Source organism: Dermacentor variabilis, chromosome 11, assembly GCF_050947875.1.
Source record: "Dermacentor variabilis isolate Ectoservices chromosome 11, ASM5094787v1, whole genome shotgun sequence".
Classification (NCBI taxonomy): Eukaryota; Metazoa; Arthropoda; class Arachnida; order Ixodida; family Ixodidae; genus Dermacentor; species Dermacentor variabilis.
Window position 1 is genome coordinate 70,602,910 of NC_134578.1, and position 16,376 is coordinate 70,619,285.

Genomic DNA, 16,376 nt, shown 5'->3' on the forward strand with positions numbered 1-16,376 from the left:
GGGATGTTTTAGGCACGTAAGACCCCAGAATTTATTTCAATAATTGGTCTGGGGGTGTCCTTAGAAACTTCGAGCATCACCGAGCATCTACAGGCCTCAGTTACTATTCCATCAGTGCTAGGGGCTTATGGAACTTTCCTCCTAGCAGATTTGACTCCTTGGTAGCTCAGATACTGCATTAATTTTTCATCCGAGCACTCAACAGAAACCTCCTGGATCCTCCCGTATGGGGCTGAGTAGGAGTAGACGAAGAGCAAAACGAGAACAAGGTAAAAGTGGGAACCAACGCTTCACGTGGTCTCTTACTTTAACTAGATCAAGAAAAGGCGTCCGATATCCTTGAACATAGCTACATATATAATGTACGACGATACCACAGCGCCTGCAGAGATACACACGGACGCCAGTGGCACCGGATTGGTGCTGTCCTCGCACAACAGAAAGACAGCTATCACGAGTACGTGGTCGCGTATGCGAGCCGCACTTTAAAGAAGGCAGAAGCCAACTACTCTGCAACATAAAAGCAGTGTTTGGCTGTTATTTGGGCTCTCGTCAGCTTTCGTCCATACCTATACGGTTGCCCTTTTGACAGAGTCACCAACCAACACGCCCTTTGCTGGCTGTCCTCGCTGAAGAATCCGTCAGGTCGTCTAGGCTGATGGGCACTTCGCTTACAAGAATATGGCATCCGCGTTGTCTACCGATCGGGCAGGAAGCACTCTGACACCGATGCGTTTTCCCGCTACGTCACCGCTACCTTCTGATGTGGCTTCAGTGTCTTTCTTCACCCGTCGCATCCACGTCACCCATCAACGTCGCTGATATGCCGGACGAGCAGCGTAGGAATCCCTGCTTTTAACAATGCTGAATTGCCTCCACGATCCTTGCATGACACCCTCTTCTCGAACATTTCCTCGCCAAGCCGCTCACTTTGCTGTACGCGACAACGTCCTTTACCGCAAAAATTATTTGCTTAATGGTCGCAAATGGCTGCTTGTGATACCACAGCGCATGCTTTCTGACACATGCGCTTATTTTCATGCTGCTCCTCGTAATGGTCACGGCAACCTTCTGAAAACGTACACTCGGCAAAGGCAGCGTTTCTACTGGCACGACATGTATCACTTCGTGCGCCAGCACGTAAGCGCTTGCACGGCATGCCAACGGCGTAAAATTCAACGGTGCCTTCTTGGTGAGTTACAGCCGCTGCACTGTCCGGTTCGGCCCTTCGATCGCTTCGGCATAGACCTATACGGGCCACTTCCCTGCAGCCCCTCGGGTAACCGATGGATAATTGTTAGTGTCGATCACTTGACCCGCTACGCCGAGACTACCGAACTCACGGTGGCCTCTGCGTGCGAAGTTGCGTTTTTGATCTTGCGGAACTTCGTTCTTCGACATGGCGCACCACGCGAACTGCTCAGCGACAGGGGACGTGTCTTCCTGTCCGAAATAATCCAAGCCCCTCTCGCTGCATGCAGCATCGTTCCTCGCAAGTTTACAGCCTACCACTCGCAAACGAACGGCTTTGCAGAGAGGTTCAACTGTATATTCGGTGATATGTTGACTATGTACGTCGCCTCGAACCACAGTAACTCGGACACTGTTTTGCCGTTCGTAACGTATGCCTATAAAACGGCCACACAAGCTACCACTGGCTTTTCGCCCTTTCTTCTGCTGTATGGACGAGAGCCCTCGTGTACTATATATGGACGCACTGCTCCCATACCGACCCGACGCTTCTGATCCACGCGCGTGACTGAAGCCGCCAAATACGCAAAGGATTGTTGGTAGCTCGCTGGAACCCTTACGACCACCGCTCAAGGCCGTCGAAAGCTGCGTCATGGCAGTGGCGCGCTTAAGCACGTTTTCGGACTGGTTCCCTTGTTTGGTTAAGGGTCCCACCTCCCAGCCCTGAACTCTCAACCAAACTTCTTGCACGCTGTGATGGTCCCTACCGCGTCATAGACCGCACCTTCGCTGTCACCTACGTTTTAGAACCTGTGACGCTATCACTCGACCTTCGACATTGCGGGCGTGACATGGTTCACGTCAACAGACTTAAGCCGTACTATGCACCCCTGATCGTGCGTACGCCGTAAGTCACCAGGATCAATCATCTTCTCTGCCGGGGACCATTGTAGAGAAGAAGAGGACGAACAAAACGCCCTTGTGTCTGCTGTGCGCACGATCAGTGTTCGTGTAACGCCGGTGTCACCTCAATTGTGTCTAGTGTCGGAATTAGTCGTCATACTACAGCAGTACTATTCGAAAAGTAGTGGGCTTGGAGGCATTACTTTCCGGATTGCCCTCGTGGTTAGAACACCTCGAGTTCAAGCACGACGATATACCTTGCAATTCCTGTCAATGCTTTGCCATTCGGGCGAAATTGAACATTTTACGTTTCTTTTTTGAAATAACATTGCAGCTACAGTACACGTAATATTAGCGAGTGGAGAAAGAATGCAGAAGTGAGAAGAAGGTTACAAGAACGTTTGAGATAAAATATTATGCCATGAAGAAGTAAAGTTAAAGCGCTCGAAGATCAATTTGGAAAATTTGGAAACTTGATTTAGAAAGGGCTACTTTGGAAAGTTGCCCTTTCTTGCGCGCAATATAATTTTCTATTGCAATCAAAACCTCCTTGAGGTTGCATCCCAGCGAAAATGCCCAGTAGGAGAGAATGGCTGGCGAAGTTAGTGACAGCCAAAGTTGGTGAAATCAACCTTGTAAAAGCTTTCCTCGCCCTAAAGATCAGTGGGGGGGGATTCTAAAAAGAAACAGATACATTGAAGAAGCCCTATTAGTTGGATGGTTGGTTTGCCCCTAAATGTGGCCGCTACCAAATAATAACGAAAAATCAGATAGGATTATAAAGATAATTAGTCAAGCGTTAATTTAACATTGTAAAGCAATATCGTGCGAATTTACATTGAAATCGTTTTATAAAGCAACTTCTTTTTTTCAAGGCCTGCCCAGTCATCTCTTTTATAATGTCTCACAGAAAAGAGTCCCGAAGACATGATGCTATAAAAACGGAAATATTTATTCTAGCGCCAGCTCAACGCTACTTTCTAAAATAATTGTCTGTAACGATAAGAAATGGCGGCATAGAAATAATAACCTGTCGTGTTATTATCACTCCATAATCAATACCGAAAATTCGAAATTCGTGAGGTGCCTTTTCCGTCATTCCTTTGCTTTACGCTTGTTATTACTCTGAGTTCTTATTTCTTGTTGTTTACACGACACCGACTGTACCAGAATGTGCAATATTTTATTTATGGTCGACTTCTCTCATGTTTTCATTGGTGCTCACCTTTTGTTATGGTAATAGCGCCCGGTTATATGCCCCCAGTATGTTTGTGCCGCTGTTCAAGGAATCATGATCACTATTCACCAACACCGCAAGCGCAAGGCAACGTTGGTGATGATGCTGTTGTTGTTTACTTATGGTGTCAACCCACTATGTGGGATAGATAAGGAATAGGGTGGCAGTAGCTAGTAATAAGACAAGTTATTTCTCAAAGAGGAGAAACAAAGTCAAAAGCAAGGTCAAAAATAAGTCAGAGACAAATCAAAGACAAGGTCAGAAAAACAAAATAGCACGCCAGTGAGCAGTCAGACTTAATCAAACAAAATTAATGAAGTGGTATTTAGAAAGAAGACAATAAAGACCACATTATTAAGAATTTGGAGAATCAATTTCAATGTAATCAATAGTGAACAAAGAAGATTATCGCTGCAAAAAAATAAATAAGACAGCATGGTAACTGTATTGTTCTTATTAAAAAATTGAACACGTGGCAAGAAACATCCCTGTGATTATATTCTAGCGTCGAGTATTACCAGAATATGTATTCCTAAACCACTTTTGCGAAGTGGAGCTTCGAGTAGCCTCTTTCTCAGATTTTAACACCGTCGGAACGAAACAAAGAAGGGGTCTATCGATTCAGTTTCACTACACGTATGCCACAGAGCGGACATCATCAGTCCAGCTTAAATAGTTGTCTTCTTCTTCGCCGTCATCATCATCTTTGACCCTTCGAGCCTCGCGCCAGCGGCCACATTCCGAATTTCGCTGCCTCATTCTCGCGAGCTGCATCGCTGTGCTGGTTCGCTTGGTCTAGCTTCCTCCTACGCACGCCTTAGCGGCCCAGGATTCAAGCCCGAATATCTCGAAGATGTGGTTCCTCTTCAGACGGGTGAGGACGCCGTGCCTTAATGGCCTCTTTGGATTCTACCGCGAGCTGATTCTCGGCTACTATTTATGCATATGTAACCTCGTGCGAGACCTTATTGTGTTTAGCAGAGCTGTTTAAGACGAGATTCTGTTTCTGTCGCGCGGCCGTTCGAGCAGGCGCACCTAATCTCGACCCCAGTCGCCATGTCACGTCGCCAATATGGCGACGTGACAGCTGACGACAAAGCCGTGGATTGCGTGGAGTTTCACAAAATTACCAGACGGAGCAGTGGCACTGGTGTCGACGGGAGCCGCGTGGGAGTGATGGGTGCTGCAGGAATTTGCGTGAACTTCGTCGTTCTGGCCTTAAATGGCTTCGCGACTTCGCAACGTGATCATTCGTTACGAAAGTACTGCACTACAGATGAATAAATGTTATCGTCCGGCGGCCGGATTCAAGCACGGGACCTCTAGCACAGAAGCACGATATTAAAATTGCTCCACGGGCGCGTGGACAAACGGAACCGCTGCAATTGGCAGCGATTGCGCGTGCTCGCAGAGTCTTATTTCCTGCGGCATTAACCATGGTATAAATTGCTTTGAAATTGAGGCCAATTTAGCCTGGACAAGGTGTAACGAACGAAGCCACAAAGACTCCTGAAGCCCCAAGCCCAAATACCAGACAAATCCGTATACTAGCACCATCATTCCGATGGTGGCAGAAGGAGCACAGCGCCAGAGTTTCCTCTCGTAATTGCGCGAAGCTCTGCGAGGAACTGCGAGCACTGGTGGCGAGCATGCGACAAGAACCGGACGAGCGTCATCGCGCCTGGCATGTCGTTCTCTCCGCCAGTTCCCGTGGCAAAAGATGGCGGTCCCCTAGAAGCTACGCGAGTTCTGCTCTGTATACTTTCTGATTCTAAGCCCTCGCTGTGCCTCTGTTGCAACGGCTTTCTGCTGCTGAGCTAGAGGTCGCGGGTTCGGTTCACGGCTGAGGGGGACGCAATCCAGTGCTGGATGGAATATGAATATGCAAGCGCTTGTGCTGTGCTTTCTGCGCACCTCAGAGAACTCCAGGTGATCGAAATGGGTACACGTAGTCCCCAATGCCTCTCGCGGCGCGCGATTTGATTTGGGGCGCTAAGCCGTATCGTACACTTTCGTTGTTACGTTGCTCACATTTTGATCTAGTTCACAGGGGCCAAAGAGTGGTTCATAGTGACGGTCTTAGATAGTCGCCACCCCCTGAATAATTTGCAGAGGTAAATGCCAGTTGAAAAACTATTTTATTCAATGCACTGTCCACAACCGGTATACAGTCGGCTTCGCTACCCTCTAAGAACAGTTTACACCCTTTGGCGTGCCCCTTCTGCCACACAACAATAATCGTCATCTGCCTTGATGCGCTTCCTTTCTTCAACGCTGCGAGCCCAGAACTTTCCAGTAACGAATGGCACGCGCGTTATCAGAAGGAGCACTCCAAAGGGTGTAAACTGTTCTATGCTGATAACGCACGTGCCGTTCGTTACTGGAAAGTTCCGGGCTCGCAGCGTTAAAGAAAGGAAACGCATCAAGGCAGATGACGATTATCGTTGTGTGGCAGAAGGGGCATGCCAAAGGGCGTAAACTGTTCTTAGAGTGTATACAATCTAGCCTCCTGAGAAGTTATGGGTCAGCTGAGCTTTCTCGTTTTCTTTGCACGTGCCTACGATGTTTCTCAAATAAAACATGCATACCCGCCGCCATACATAACCCGCCGAATGCGATACTTTACCATAAAAACATCGATAGTCCGTGTCCTATTCATGTTGGTCTGTGCAAAACACCAGCCATGACTACTTGACCAGCAGGCATGCAAGTACCTGAAGCTGCATTTACCGCTATACCCAATGCTTCCTCCATTTCCAGCTAATCTATAAACGTTTCTATAGCTTCTTACTATCGAAATTCTGCGATACTCTTTAGACCGAATTAAGCCAAGAAAACATACTCTAGCATGCGCAAGGCGTAGTTGTGTGAGTACAACCAGTTTTGTCGCGTAAATTTGGGCTCCTTAGATGTCTAATTTCTTCAAAAAAAACTGCGTTTGGGCTCTTGAGCCAAAGGAGCCAGTTTCTGGCTAGTTTCCGTAGCTCTCTCTCTCTCTCTCTCTCTCTCTCTCTCTCTCTCTCTCTCTCTCTATCTATCTATCTATCTATCTCTCTCTCTCTCTCTCTCCGCACGTGCACATGCACAGCAGAAAACGGCTCCGCCGCCAACCAAGTCATCGCCTGGCATCCCTGCACAAGCGTCTCGGAGGCAACGGTTTTGGATGACGATGGCGAGGCTTGAAAGAAACCGGCCGTTCGTCTTGTTCTTGAAATTGTTGATCGCGCTGTTGTTACTGACCTACGTTGGCCTGTTCATCTACTGGTGGGAGGTGCGCCACCCGAAACCACCTTTGCGCATCCTGAGGGGAGAGCTCCTCAAGGATTTCGACCGCTACTCGCCGGACGACAACCACACCGAGAAAGTGCTGGTGAGAGATTTCACTTCTAATCCTAAGGTTTCGGGGTAGTCCGACTGGAGTAGGCCAGTCTAGTCCGTGCGGTTAATCTAGACTCCCATGTTCTTTCACTCTTTCCCTCACACCCATCCACGTGTAGGGTGCACTTCACACAGGACTTATTCTATCAAACCTCATGTTTCCTTCCTCCCTTCTATTTACATTTAATTAACACTGCTGCGCACAGCAACGGAGGGACTGGACTTGGGCGAGAAAATGACGCACGACACCTGAGCACAAACTATCACGTGGTTTACTTTTGAGCGTACGAAGCGTACATATAGCCTACACGCATTTGCAGGGGTGCTCTGCCCAATCTATCAACGCCTCTTATTGTCAGTGATTATGCTAATATCCTTATTGCGGGGTGAAATAGACGGCGCGCTGACGCAGAGCGCAGTGGGTCCAGTTTGATGTTGTGTGCTTCCACGCCTTCTCTTTTTCTTCGGTCCCCACTTTTCAGTGCAATCACCGTCTTGTGGAAGATAGCCTTGCATTTGCATGAAGCGCATGAGTGGCTAGGTGCCCTGGTGCTTGTATGTGCAGAAAAGTACCTTTGCTTTCGTAACGTGACGTAAACTTGACGTTTTGCCTATGAAACTGAAATGAAGGCACCGAGCCTAACGTTCTTGGTAAGGCAAAGCAGTTTTCGTTTTCAGTAAAAAAATAAAGCAGCTAGCTCAAAGCCTACAACTACTCCGTCGAAAACGCTTCTCGCTTCCATCGCCTGCTTCATTAGCTGGGACGCGTGTACCAGAGAAATGGAACGAATCATCGTATATTGGCGCCAGCCAGCTTGTTTTCTACCTGGAAACAACGTGCGCGACCAGCCAGTGGTGACGAGCGCACGTTCTGGGCCGCCTTATCGCTACCTCGCGGAACGCAAGTGACTCAGCCCGACCCGGCTGGCGTCGGAGCAGCTAAATTTCACCAATAGCGTTGCGTGCGCCACATGTATCGACTAGCGCGACGCAAGCGCAGGCGCTGCCACCTCTTCGTTGTTAAATTTAGGCGTGTTTATAGGCCGACGTGCTGGGCGCGCGGGCAAGCGTCCCTCGCGGTCAGTTACGTTAATTACGTTACGCCGGTTTTACGCAACGCCAAACAGATGCGATCCCCTCTATTGGCAGCGAGGAGTTACGGAGTCGCCATCTGTCGGAAGCGCCCCACTTGCGTAGTATGAGGGATCACGCGGCGCGCTCCTCATATAGGTTTCGCTTACGGCGCTCTATAAGAACACCATGCGGCAGCCCTCCTGGACATTTATGCAGGTACTCTCAAAAGGAGGGAAGTTTTTTACTGTCGATATAATAATCTTGGGCAAACTGAAAGCACAGAATCGTTTACAGTCGCTATCCCTTTACCGAATACGTACAGTACGTGAACGCCACTGTGCGCTGTCGCCGCGACGGAGTCTCCCGAACCGGCTTCTTGCGTGAAAGGTAGGCAGATGCTGAAAGTAAAATATGTGAAATATGTTCTTATAGTCGGCTGTCTGTATAACCAAATGGGGCATAACAGAATGGAGCCTCAATCCAGCGATCGCACGGGTTCGCATCGACCGACTGCGCGTCTGCATGCATGCCCGCGCACAATGTTTTGCTTTCGCTGTGAGCGCGTTTTCGCACGATGCCGTGAGCTTTAGGCCGCAGCTTATGAGCATTTGACAGTACACTAGCAACCATTGTTGCGTGGACGCTATCAGAACTGTTCAAAAATAATTCCGTTATAGAGACTTCGACGCCTCGCTACGGCGACTGTGATGTGCCGTCGCGACGATTCAATCTTTTTTGTCTTCTAAATTCTTGAACATTTCAATAGTATTTCTCAAGTTGCGTCGCACTGTATGTTTATCGGTATTCTCAGCGTGCGATTTCCCTCTGCTTGATTTTCGTAATCCAGTGCATTAATTCATAACACAAACATGACCATATGCCGTGCCTTTTTATAATGTGCGTCTTACCGCTCCGTTTCCTTTCCAGTGAACTTGCCAGTATCTAGCATCAACAAGTTCATAGACCAAACCGTCATGACATTAGCCGGGCAGCGGGCGAGCGTCTCAGTGCGCGATTTCTGCTACTCACCGAACATCGCGCAGTCCGGCGCCGTAGCAGAAATGTTCCTCGCGTCAGTGCTTGCTGCATACCCGAGTTGTAGCCGATGGCTGTCTGCCGGTTGTAAGTTTCGCCAGCCAAGCTTCACGCAGCTCCTTGCCCTGTGGCTACGTGTGAATAAGGCTGACACCGGGATCCGTTGCGTGCGTCCGCCACTGAGGCACCGAGCAGTAGCCTACCATGCTGCACGCCTCCAAAGGCAGCCACCTACCTATTATAGTACTTTCAAATGTGGTCAAGCAGACACCGAAGGCGCTAAAGTCTCACCACTTAAAGAGAACCGCGGCGCAGGTGGGACTTTAAACTTTCGTTTTCAGCTCGCTTCGGCGCTTCCGAAGGAGCCTACGCGGCCGCTGTGTCCACGTGATCCCTCATGCCACGTCACACCGGCGGTGGCGCTAGCTTTTTCCAGTGGTGGAGCTCGCCGCCAATACTTTGGCGCTGCGCGCTGTACGCGGTTCTCTTCGGAGCATGCGCAGCATGCGTGCGCCGCTCGCCGACCCGCGGGTCGTCTGCATTCCGTTCGCGCCTTTTTCTTTGTATCCTCATCCGTTTCGCTCCATCAGGCATCGCGGCTACCACGAACCATGGCTAGGATTTTATCTGCGCGACAGAAACTTTCTCTCGCGTTATTAGTGCACCATATGCGGCGAAAGCGCAGGCGCTCAATGTATGTGCGAGAGATTTTCGCTTAGCGGAAAAGCACAGGCGACTACCACCAGCTTGTGCAAGAACTACGTCAAAAGGAGCCAGAGTACCATCTCAAGTACTTCAGGTAAATAGACTTCGCATAAAGGGTGCGTTTTATTCTTGCGTAGATTTTATCTCGCTGTGAAGTGTGTGAGCAGATGTTTTTATTTCTGTAAAAATGCACGGAGGAAAGTGAAACCTTGTATTATGCTTTGTAGGGCCGAATGCTTTCACACTCCGTGACGCTGCTTGGGCAACAATTTTTAAAGTATGGCTTTACTGTATGTAACCTGTCGTAATGGTACCAGGTGTTGCTTTGAACATGCTTAGAGCATGCTTGAAAACCGTTATGTCCAACGACTTCCCGCACAGGATGACCAAGGCCTCTTTTGATAAACTCCTGAGCCTTGTCCCCGACCGCATTCTCCATCCGTCGAACCACAAGAACCAATCAGCCCAGGAGAAAGGGTGACAGTCACGCTGCGGTAAATATTGGTACCTTTAGTTGTGTTCCGCAGCCTATTAACCGAGATCCACTTGTTTTTATCTGTCACAGCGCTCTACCTAAGAGGTTACCGTCTGTTTCTCGCTGCGAATAGTATTTCCTATATTTCCCCGTGAAAGTGAGCACATAGCCTCCGGATAAGGTTTAGAAAAGTTTCATTCTTTCGATCGATCTAGTCTTTATGCAGCGCAATAGCAGCGAAAACGATTGTGTGTCGTTTAACCACTTCTCGCGCTGGTCTTTCCAAACGCACATTTTCTTTCCACATGAATGCCTCGCATTTAAGTCAACGTTCCCGTGAAAAAACAGCACCTCACAAATGACTGAATGCTTGAACATAGCTAAAGAGAGCTGTAGTGCCCCCCCCCCCTCCTCCTTTGCAGCTTGACTCTATATTAACAGTTCTTTTCAACTGAGTGGCACTTTACGCACGTGTAACACGAGTCCCACGAATTCTGTTTCTGGAAACGAACAGCAATGTTGCATTATAATTGAACATTTCTGTTTCTACCTTTCACAGGTTTCTGGTAACTGACGGTTCTATGATCGACATTGCTACGAGCTACCGCATGCATGTAAGCACGGCCTCCGACATTCTGAAAGAGACCCTGCCTGCCATTTGGGACTGCCTTTCCCCACTTGTGCTGCGAGAGCCGACCTCAGAAGAATGGGAGCTCATCAGAGAGGTGTTCGACAAGAAATGCGACTTTCCCAATGCTGTCGGGTGCATAGATGGCAAGCACTTCGCAGTTACGTACCCTAACGAGAGTGGTTCGGAGTATTATAATTACAAGGGGTTTTATTCATTACAGATGCTGGCAGTTGCCGACGCAAACTACCGCTTTATACTGGTAGATATTGGTGCCAATTGCCGACTCTCTGACGGCTCTTTTTTTTTTCAAAAAAGCCCGATCATAAAGAGCTTTGAAGACAACACACTTAACTTGCCTTCGGGTTATAACAGGTGGCCATTGTGCATCGTCGGAGATGCAGCATTTCCCCTGCGGCCTTACTTAATGCGCCCTTACTCCGGCAGACAACTGAATGACACGAAAAGACTGTTTAACTATAGGCTCTCAAGGGCACGCCGTTGCGTTGAGAACGCGTTTGGAATTTTGGTTTCCCGGTGGCGCTGCTTCCTGGGAACTGTTAGTGGTGATGTGGTTAGTGGTGAGTTGCTAACGGACATGGTTAGTGCGGCGGTGTGCCTACATAATTTTCTGCTGTTGGACAATGCCTATTGCCCTAATGATTATGCTTATAGGGTCAGTGGCGACGGAGTGCAAGAAGGCGGCTGGGAGGCAGAGTATAGCGTGCATAAACCAGCAGAATATTGGCAATGGCAGCCGCTCAGCTTCAGATGCCATGAGAATTCTAGACGCCATTGCAGAGTGCTTCATGTCCCCAAGGCGATGCTAATGCACAGCATGAAGTTGTTGCCCCTCTGTCTGTAAACTGCGTTCTTTTCCATGCAAGGCCACCAAAAATCACACATCAGCTCCAAATGTGAAACTTCATTTATGAATCTCGTGATCGGTGAGTTCAGGAGTTATACATGGTTTGCACCAGTGACATATAACACGCCTGTTGCGACGGTTCTTGTAACACCTGTGTTCCTGCTTCTAGTACAGGCACGTCACATAAATTTGTGTGCTTGTTTCGAGTACCATGTTATTGAACTGTTTTCGTATATAACGTTTAGTTTGAACACATCAAGGTGTGTAGGATTATATTGCGGAAGGCATTTGACATGTAAATCAACATGTGCTCTGTGAGTAAACATATGGTGGAATTTCAGCAGGGGGCCTCTTTTCCTTCGTGTTTCCCATCAATAGAAATGTTAAAGCACGAGATCATTTGTAAGAGTATAAAGATGTGCTATTTGGTCTCGGTGATTCGAAAGCATTTTTCCAGCGTAAAATTAGTGTGTAGGAAAGAAACACAAGCAGGACAAACACAGGACTCGGCTTTCTGCTGCGTGTGTCCCTTTCCTGTGTCCTGTCTAATTTTGCGCTGAAAAAAAAATGCTTTCAAGTTACAAGGATATCGCACACACCTTGCATTGCAAAGAAATGAAGCGGTGAAAGAGGCAGGAGACTACTAACTACATTAAAGCTTGCAATACTTACAGTGAAACAGGTCAACAGTCAAACAACAAATATATCACAGCTATGCAGCTGACTAAAACAATAGGAACATGAACACAATGATATCAGGAAACTGCACTGCATGGCAGGAAATGGAAAAAAAAGTAACTGCAATGTCTTTCAGGTTATCAAAAGAAACAAAGAACAAAGCGAAAATAATGTATTAGCTGTCACCTACGCTTCAAAAGGTATACCTTATTATTAGGCCTCATACTGGTCAAATTCTGCTAAGAGTTCCATTATTTTAACCTCAAAGCGAGAGGCAATTCTCGTTGACATCCTGTCAAGGCTCATGGCAATAGACTGCCCGAAAGCCTCGTTTTCTGTGGTGTGTTTGCCGAGCTGTGAAAGGAGCTGCTCCTCGGAGTAGTCACAACTCCTTCCTTTCTTTGACCGTTTTGTTGGCGGCTCGCTCACTGTGAAGCCTTCCTGACTGGCAGGTTGACCAGGACTAGCTGCTGGAGGCTCCAAGTCATCAGCATTGGCGATGGGCGATGGTGCTGACGAATTGCCTTGTATTGCGTTAAAGATTTCTTCTGCTGTTCAGGCGCTGTCATCACCTCTTGGTACGGCACCTGAGCCCACGTTGCAGGTAGTCCTGAAAAAAACAGATTCGACTCTAGTTAGTTCAGTTTTCTCGTTTCCTTTTTGTTTTACTGCAAAAAGAGTGTCAATGTCTGTCGAGTGGAACAGCGTTACACACAGAGATGAAGACGAAAGTAAGACAAACACATGAGATCTAACTACAACTGATGTATGCAATTCAGTTTGAATTCAGGACCCACGCAACTGTCTTGCCTTCGTTTTCGTGCCTGTGAGTAGCGCTGTTCCAATACGCAAAATGCTGAACGAACTGCCCCAATTGCCCACGTTGGTACCAGTTTCACAAAGCGAAAATGCTGGTGTTGTGAAACTTCGGTGAATAAAGCCTTCCAGAAGCAGGAGCCACCTCCCCGACCCATATCCTGACCCTTTGCAACCCTCGACCCACCCTCAGCACTAACAGCAAAGCCGCAAGCCGAACTACCAAACAACCAAAAGCCAATGCACACGTCATGTTAGCCCAAAACGAAGTCTACACCAGTTCCAAGAATGCAGCCGGACCGAACTCGTGAAACCAAACATGCAAGAACACACAACACCAAAGCACAATCGGAAGCATGAGGATTCACAGAATTTTCGCAACTGATGTCGGACCGTCCGGCAAGATTATTTGATGGCCATGTTCGGCATTACTCTATCTTTCGAAAGCTGGCAAAACGTTCATCTCATTTTACTACGGATTCGGTCCCCTCATCTGAGTGCCGCATAAAAGCTGTGAAACATTCCGAAATGACGAGCAATTGCTGGCAGACTTCTCCATGGTCTTCTCCCGAAGCCATGCTGTTAAACGCGACACAGCACAGCAGTTCATAGGCAGTTACATGAAACAAAAGAAAACGCAAAAAAAAACGATTCTAAATCCTCCAGCACGGACGGCGAAAGTCACGGTACAAAAGCATAAATTAACAAAGGAAGTTCAGTGCACAACATGTGCGTGAACGTAGCACCTTATTCATGCCGTACAACGAACACGTTTCATGCACGTACCTCCACGTACCTCGGGCAGCGAAAGCAAACATTCCAAAACAAAGAGAAAACCACTCACTTTCTGGGACGACCACAATTCTTGTAGAAGCTCATTGCATCGGCAAACTCCCACGTTTGCCTCGCGACGTAGGCGCTGCCGCTCCTCGTTGCGAGCTCGATTGCTTTGAGTTCACGGGTAAAGCGATCTCGGAGCTTCTTCCACAACTTGTGGCATTCTTCAACTACAAACGGAAAGGAGGGACAAAAAATATCGATCAAACAGTACGGTGCATGCAGCAAGTGGCATGCTTCGGCCGAGAAGCGTGCAACTGAAGCCGAACACAGCTCACCTGTAGAGAGGCCGCTGCTCTGCCGTACCTGTTCCCACGCGTTCTCTTCGCGCTGTTGGTCCCTGAAATCGAGTCGCTTAGCGTCGTACACGTAGGGGCGTTGTTTTATGGCTTCGATAAACCTCTCCACCACGATATCCGATGCAAGTTCAAAGTTTGAGCCGCTGGCGCCACTCATGCTGTTCGCACAGGCATCCGCCATTTTCCTCCGCGCGATGCACTGTGGGTCGACGCGGTCAGCGGCGCCGGCGCGCGAATGGAGCAGGAGCCAAATCTGCGCCGGACACGTCGGAGCGCGCTGGCAGCCGCTGGTTACGGGCCCGGCGCCGATATGGCTCCTGAGCCATTCGCGCGTCGGAGTCGGCGGAACTCTCGCACCACAATGCATTGCGCGCGAAGAGAAAGGCGCCAACACAACTCTGCAGACGGCTTTTGAGGACGGCGCGCGACTTGCCGAACGTTCTGCGCATGCTCCGAAGATAGCAGCCGACGGCGCGCGCGTTGAAGTATAGAGGGGATGGCATCTCGGCCGGCGCAGCACAACCGACGTAGCGTGACTGACCGCGAACGACGCTCGCTCGCGCGCCGATAACGTCGGACTATAAACGTGCCTATAAATAGAGAGTTTTAGCCCAGCGGGTTTACGGCCAGCGGAGCGGAGCGGCCGAGCGGAGGCACGACTGCGCATGCGCACAACGCTGAGGCGGCCAGCGGTTTTGCGGAGTAGCGTTTACGCCCGCTGGAAAGCACTCCCGCGAGCGTGCGTAAGCGCGCGCGGGCGTGTATGGGAAATGCAAGATGGCAGCCACGAACATGAACGCCGGCAGTTCTGCATCGACGACGGCGACTGCGGCGCTGACCCGTACATTAGTACTCAGTATATTATTAACAAATAATGTACTGAGAACATGGGATATATCTTTATTCAACATTTCTTGCATTATAAAAGCAAGCGTAATTCAAATTCATTTCTCAGTAACTCCTATTCGGACCACTAGGTGGAGAAGCAGAGCGCCCCGCTCTCTCCGCTCGAGCGGGTGAGTGATCCGCCGGGCTAAAATTCTTTTTTCGCGAACCGCTCCGCTGGCGCAACGGTGGAGACTGCGAGCGGAGCGAAACGTAAACCCGCTGAGCTAAAACTCTCTAATAGAAGGAGTTGTTTTCGCCAACGTAACGTAGCGTGTGCGAGCGCGCGCGCGTTACGTCGGACTATATTTACACCTTAATTACTCCCACGTGTGAGGAAACTTCAAGGCGCCGCCTTGCATACAATTCTTTTTATAAATTAAAAAGCCGCCGTTGTCATGGCCTCTCATGATGCGCAAAGTCATTATTCTTGATTAGAAACACCACAGTGAAAAGTGCAAAAAAAATTGCAGAGGAGTTTTTAATGTTCAACCAATAAACGTCTTTTTTTTTAATGATGGACCGAAACACAAATGTCAACGCCCTAGGAGAGTGATGCAAATGCTACAGCGCGCGTTATGAACAAAATATTTTCGTGGCACCAAACGACGGGGAAAATGCGGCGATACGCATGCCTCTCTTCTGCCATTGCATACGGCCGCTCATTAGCATACATCTTGCGGCTTGTCTCGCCACAAATTATGGCGGAAAAACTCTGCAATGGCGGCCCAGCGCAGCGCCACGCAAGGTCAAATTGACGTTTATGAAACAGCCCTTCCTGTGACGCTCCTCACGGCAGATTCCTCCTGCCAACCAGCAAGCTGGCATGGCAGCTGTCTTTTATCGCCACCACATATTCGCGAAATTGCAGATGCACTACACTGACTTCTGCATGCTACCGCTCACTTTCTTTTTGAAGCGCTAACGTCGCAATATAGCTGCCAAGGACCAGAAAAAGTATTGGCCGATAAAATTTGCAGCTCTACGTCACGTTTGGCCGTCTTGACGAAAACACAAAATCCCACTTTGTCAGACTTCCGCTTGCCAGCACAAATTTTAAGCCAGGTGACCTCTCGACAGCCAATCAGAGAGTCAACATTGTGGATAATGGCGGCCGTGCAGTCGCCATTCGTGTCTGGAATGGAGCCCCTAGCTTCGCGTGCTCGGCTCCGTCGAGGCCCGAGCCATAGATAAAGTCATTCAACAAGAACGGACACTCTCATATAGTCTAGCGCCCGAATTGACTGTAGCGCCCCAAGTGGATGGGATTAACACCTGAACCACACTTCCGGTTTTGGTTTTAGGCGCGCGCGTTGTTGACGCTAGGGGGCACATGTTAGGCCGACTGCGTTGATTCAGCGCGGCGC

General features: G+C 48.9%; 1 protein-coding gene across 1 annotated transcript in view; it reads left to right on the top strand.

Moving 5' to 3' along the window:
• The first annotated feature begins 4,174 nt into the window (after positions 1-4,174).
• LOC142563131 (uncharacterized) overlaps positions 4,175-16,376 on the top strand; it is a 35,816-nt gene continuing 23,614 nt past the window's right edge. The window contains exons 1-2 of the mRNA XM_075673673.1: positions 4,175-4,205; positions 6,420-6,701. Of these exons, the coding sequence (XP_075529788.1) occupies positions 4,185-4,205; positions 6,420-6,701 (303 nt within the window). The 5' untranslated portion in view covers positions 4,175-4,184. The remainder of the gene's footprint in view (positions 4,206-6,419; positions 6,702-16,376) is intronic.